The following is a 6,040-nucleotide window of genomic DNA, read 5'->3' on the forward strand; positions in this document are numbered from 1 at the left end:
ACTTGGATGAAAATTTACCAGCCACACCAATTATAATGCAGGGAAAGCTATGAATTTTAACTTTCAAACTGCCTGAGCACTGCAACCCCAAATGGGATAAGTGGAGAAGATGGATGGATGTATGGATGGACTTAGTAACATTAGCTAAGTCTGTGCTTGGCTGCAGCTCAGCAGGAAAATGTAGCTTTTTTAGAGGAGCCCTGCTGCTACAGTGCTGCTACATGTGCAGCTGGCAACAATGAATCAACAGTAATGAACCCTCCCTGTCCCACCCTGCTTTCTTCTCCTCCATCATCCTCATCTGCTTTCTTTACCATCCTCCATATCTTCTTTCTCCCTATCTTCCACATAGACAGGAATCTCTTCAGGAATGAAGCATACAGGATTGATATTAGCCTCTAGCTTTTTAGTTAGCCTATCATACAATAAAACAGGCTCGTGAAGGTACATGATATTAGTGTTGCTTTCAAGCTATCAACTGTAACAACAGTGATATCTAATTATGTCACAATAATGCATCAAATAATCTTTGCAATGCCACTTCAGCTCAAGAATATTAAGAATATCCGGAGGACCTAACCTCAAATCACATTCATAACTACAGGCTAGATTCATAATTCTGGACACACACAGAAGAAGCAAACAAGTTAAAAATCTATACTAGGACAAAATCACATATATGGATTGAATTGTATCCAATTTTTTTGTAATTTTTTTCAAATGTAGTGTCTAGGATGGTGCTACAGATGCAAAGGGATGCAGAGGGTCTCTCAGTCAAGTAATATCAGCAGAGAAACGAATGTTAGCAGTAATTAATGTTGTTTATTTGAAAGGGTGGAGCAGGGGATCCCATTATATTATTGTATTATATTGAATAAAAATTTCAATCTATTGACCAATTCATTTAGTCGCTTTTGATTCAATTATGGCACTAAAAAAAAAAGAAAAAAAAACACAGTGTTCATTAGCTTCTCAAGGGAAACCCCTTCTGTGGGCCTGGTTAATCGGTACCCCTTCTCTCCCCTGTACCACGCTCATAGGCAGAGTGACCTTCAAAAAGTAAGTCCTAGGGTCCAACATTGTTTTAATGCAGCCCTAGTTTACTGAACTGGAAGTACCTATGAGCCAAAAAAGTGGATTTATTTCTTCCAAAAATATCACAATTCACCGTGGTTTAGCAGAAGCTAGACTACTGATCCATGTGTAACCGTCAGTCATGCTAGATGTGTGAGTGAATTCCTTCACATGCTTGCAAACGGTTAACCCTTTAGGGAACCAAGATTTAGGAGGAAAATGTATCTTCTACTCATCTCTCTCTAATGTAGGCTACTAGCAAAAACCTTCACAACCAGTGACTAGCAAACCAGCCTAGGCAGGCCACTTGTCCGGCTGAGCCTGGTTCTCGTTGCCATGGAGATGACGTCATGCTGCAGCACCGCGATGAACAGCGCAGCCGCTAACGGTGGGGAGGGCGAGACAAGAGAGAGAGTGAGCGAGAGAGAGAGAGAGAGAGAGCTTACGCAGTCACAGCTCCTCCGCCATTCGTCCAGACTGTCGACTGAACCGGGAGGGCCAGGACCGAACCGCCGCAGAACCGGAGCCCGTCGTTATCTTCCCCTGTTTCTCTCTGTGAGATACCCCACTCCGTAGCGACAACATGCGTGAGATAGTGCATCTGCAGGCCGGGCAGTGCGGTAACCAGATTGGAGCAAAGGTATGAACCCGCACTCAGACAGCTGCCCTGTTTTTTTTCCACGTACCTGTTCACTGTAGTGTGTTTCTGTGTGTGCATGCATGTTTTTACCGTATTTAAAGTGTAGCGAGGACTGTGGAGAGGCCAGGCAGGCCACAGGAAACAGTAAATAGGTCAACATAGCGGTAAGGAGAGTGTTGTGTAAGACCGTGGTGAAAGCAGGGTACAATAGCATCATTTAGGATGGGCGGTGGCAAGCCGAGACATCCCTGCTGTCGCTGATGCCAAAATCACGCACAAATAACGCACGCGCGTGTTTTTGCGTGAATGCATGTGTGTGTGTGTTCAGAGAGAGAGAGGGGTGTGGTTCAGACACCGAAATCACTGGTACGCCGGCAGGCAGACATGCAATATCTCACATTCTCACATTTTGGGTTCATATTTCTCCATGGTCACTGAAGTCTTAAAGGATGGTGTATTTATCATCGATGATTCAGTTTATGGGCGTTGGTTGGGATCCACACGTCTGTTAGATAACAGAGGTGGATTTTCAGCTTGAGTCTTGAATAATGATTATTTGATAAGAGCAACAACACAATAGTATTTTTAAATTCATTCTGCGATTGAATTGATTTATTTCTTGGCCCTTTTCATAATGGATTTATTATGTAGCTAATGGATATCTGCAGATTGCTGTTTTTTTTTCAGATTGAGTGAAAATTTTAGGAAACATAAAAAATCTATACATTTAAGAGGATCGTTCTGTTCACTAAAGAGATGCAATGATACACTAATCTTAGAGTATATTAAATTTCATGATACTGGATTCATGCTGTGATTCTTATGATTTATTTATGGGTTTTGCATTTTTTTTTAAAGACAGTCTTTAATTCAAGACTTATTTTTAATTTATTTATTTATTTTGAGGTTATTCAGGTTAAACAAAGCATATTTTTGTTTTTATAAAAACTGACACCAGTACATGCTACTGCTTCAGCCTCTTGAGCATGAGAGGCCTTAAGTAATAAGTAGTGATTGTATATTGGATTTTTTTCCAATATACAATATACCAACACCTACAAATTAATTTAAGCTGGTAACAATACCGATACTGATATTTAAATGAAGGTCAGATTAGGGATGCACAATATGATCGGTATTTGTTAGCAGATATTGGCTTAAAAAGTGAAATATTGCATCAGTGGATATGACATTTTTCCTGATATTCACAGCCAATGTTTTTTCCACTAAAGGAAATATCAGCTGGAAATACTTGTCATACAAATATGTAAGTAAGTTTTTAGGCTGGACCAACAGAACTATGTCAGCCGAAGTCTTTTTCTTTATTCATTGTCATTCCTGACACTTTAAGGTGTTTTCATAGACTGAAATTTGTTTATTTCTTCATCCTTACACTTGAAATGGTGTGTTTTAGGTCTAAACTACATTTAAAAATTTGTGTTGATGTTGCTATGATCTGAATTATTTAGTACATATTGGCATATCAGATATCAGCAAAAATCAAATATCATGCATCCCTAGTTCAGACCTAAAACTTAAGTCCTTCAAACACACAATGTCAAGTTTGAAGATGCACAAATGAACAAATTCCAGCCCTTAAATCACACGTTAAAGTGTAAGGAATGATGATGAAGAAGAAAAATACTTCAGCTGATGAAGGACTGTTGATCCACTCCACAAACATATTTGTTTGTACTGCCAATAGTTGCAGCTGATACAGGCAGATTTTCATGGCCAAAGTATTGGCAGACATTTTCATACCTGCCTATACAGATAGTTTCCTTGTTAAGCTAATAGTTGCAGATACTGACATCATCCTAATGATATTGTGCATCCTTAGTAATAAGCAACTATTTGACCAATATATATATATTGGTCAAATAGCTTTAAATTGTCCATATTGAATGTATATTCATTATTGTATTGTGAGGTATAATTACATCCCCAAGCAACAGTGCATATTTTTCCTTAAAAATCTTTTCAATTAAAACACTAATCAACAGACTGATGGGGCCGTCAGTGCTTTATAGGTAGAGCAGGTTGTAGATCGCAGCATAACTGCTCATCACCCTGTGTTGAGTCATGAAACATTGGTAGATATATTGTGACTCTTTTGGATGCTTTTATTATATATTTTGACAAATTTAACCAATTGATCTGTCTGCAGTTCTGGGAGGTGATCAGTGACGAGCACGGCATCGACCCTACAGGAACTTACCATGGAGACAGCGACCTGCAGCTGGACAGAATCAATGTCTACTATAATGAGGCTTCAGGTTTGTAGCAGCATCACTGCAGATCTAGTAATGCAATAGTCTGCAGTTTCCTTTGTAGTGTAAAATTAGACACTTGTGTTTGCATTTAGGTGGGAAGTACGTGCCAAGGGCCATCCTTGTGGATCTGGAGCCAGGCACCATGGACTCCGTGCGCTCTGGCCCCTTTGGACAGATCTTCAGACCTGACAACTTTGTTTTTGGTGTGTTATCATTCATGGATAATGTTGACAATTTTATTTTTTTGTTTTTATTACTGATGACCTTTTGGCAAGACTAAATATTAAATGACCTGGCTGTATTTAACCACTTTGTTTCAGGCCAGAGTGGAGCTGGAAACAACTGGGCAAAGGGTCACTACACAGAGGGGGCAGAGCTGGTGGACTCAGTCCTGGATGTGGTGAGGAAGGAGGCTGAGAGCTGCGACTGCCTTCAGGGTTTCCAGCTGACACACTCTCTGGGTGGGGGTACCGGTTCTGGTATGGGAACTCTGCTCATCAGCAAGATCCGAGAGGAGTACCCCGACCGTATCATGAACACATTTAGCGTGGTGCCATCCCCTAAGGTATGGCTATCAAGTCGCATTGACTTATATTTTTCACTTTCAGCTTTCCTCTACTAATGTTTGCATTTTGTTTCTCCAGGTGTCAGACACAGTCGTGGAGCCGTACAACGCCACCCTGTCTGTCCACCAGCTTGTCGAGAACACAGACGAGACCTACTGTATCGACAACGAGGCCCTGTATGACATCTGCTTCCGCACCCTCAAGTTGACCACACCCACTTACGGAGACCTGAACCACCTGGTCTCTGCCACCATGAGCGGTGTGACAACCTGCCTGCGTTTCCCTGGCCAGCTGAATGCTGACCTCCGCAAACTGGCTGTCAACATGGTGCCCTTCCCACGTCTGCACTTCTTCATGCCCGGCTTCGCCCCACTCACCAGCAGAGGCAGCCAGCAGTACAGAGCGCTCTCAGTGCCTGAGCTCACACAGCAAATGTTTGATGCCAAAAACATGATGGCCGCCTGCGACCCACGCCACGGCCGCTACCTGACTGTAGCTGCTGTCTTCCGTGGCCGCATGTCCATGAAGGAGGTGGATGAGCAGATGCTGAATGTGCAGAACAAGAACAGCAGCTACTTTGTGGAGTGGATCCCCAATAATGTGAAGACGGCCGTGTGTGACATCCCTCCCCGCGGTCTCAAGATGGCAGCGACCTTCATCGGAAACAGCACCGCCATCCAGGAGCTGTTCAAGCGCATCTCCGAGCAGTTCACCGCCATGTTCCGCCGCAAGGCCTTCCTTCACTGGTACACAGGCGAAGGCATGGATGAGATGGAGTTCACAGAGGCAGAGAGCAACATGAACGACTTGGTGTCTGAGTACCAGCAGTACCAGGACGCCACGGCCGAGGAGGGCGAGTTTGAGGAGGAAGGCGAGGAGGAGGTGGCCTGAGGCTGAAAACACTCATCATCATTCCTCATCTTCACTTGTCATAAGTGCATCCATCCACTTATCTCACTCCTTCTCTGCTTCTCGTTGTCCTTCTTTCTGTTACTCCCCTCCTCTCCCTATATTTTATCCCTTTATTCTGTTTTCTCTTTTCTCTCTCCCTGCCCCTCCCTTTGCTCCAGAGTAGGATTCACAACACTAGGTCTTCACTTCACACATGTCAGGTAGCTAACACAGGTGTGCTTGTGGTTTTTTGTCAGTAGTGCTTTGTTTATGTTAAACATTATGTTTCATACTTGGGTCAAGTAAATCACACAATATTATAACTTGTCTAATTTGGCATCAATCTGAATAAATTTGTTGTTAAAACATCCGTCTTGTGTCTTGATGTGCTTTTTTTGAATGTAAAACTTTAAGGTGTTCAGTAATAAAAAATACCCTACCAAAAATACAATCAATAAACAAAATAAAAAAACAAACCTTGACAACATTTGATGATGCCCAAATTGGATTGCAGTTTTAGTGATGACATCATACTTGAAAAGCAAATCAAAATGGAGCACCAGCGATGTCAACAGATGGTGAAGTTTCACTTAAAC

General features: G+C 42.2%; 1 protein-coding gene across 1 annotated transcript; it reads left to right on the forward strand.

Moving 5' to 3' along the window:
* The first annotated feature begins 1,504 nt into the window (after positions 1–1,504).
* LOC121509068 (tubulin beta-4B chain-like) lies at positions 1,505–5,814 on the forward strand. The gene is made up of 5 exons (XM_041786287.1): positions 1,505–1,714; positions 3,882–3,990; positions 4,080–4,190; positions 4,308–4,552; positions 4,632–5,814. Exons 1-5 carry the CDS (start codon positions 1,658–1,660, stop codon positions 5,442–5,444), a joined length of 1,335 nt encoding a protein of 444 aa, XP_041642221.1. The 5' UTR covers positions 1,505–1,657; the 3' UTR covers positions 5,445–5,814.
* Positions 5,815–6,040: the final 226 nt, after the last annotated feature.

Source organism: Cheilinus undulatus, linkage group 4 (assembly GCF_018320785.1).
Source record: "Cheilinus undulatus linkage group 4, ASM1832078v1, whole genome shotgun sequence".
Taxonomy (NCBI): domain Eukaryota; kingdom Metazoa; phylum Chordata; class Actinopteri; order Labriformes; family Labridae; genus Cheilinus; species Cheilinus undulatus.

Excerpts from the sequence above, each read along its gene's own strand:
- LOC121509068 (XM_041786287.1), top strand. The coding sequence starts at position 1,658 with ATGCGTGAGATAGTGCATCTGCAGGCCGGGCAGTGCGGTAACCAGATT. Across the intron at positions 3,991-4,079 it reads CTACTATAATGAGGCTTCAG|GTGGGAAGTACGTGCCAAGG; the intron begins GTTTGTAGCAGC and ends GTTTGCATTTAG. Across the intron at positions 4,553-4,631 it reads GCGTGGTGCCATCCCCTAAG|GTGTCAGACACAGTCGTGGA; the intron begins GTATGGCTATCA and ends TTGTTTCTCCAG.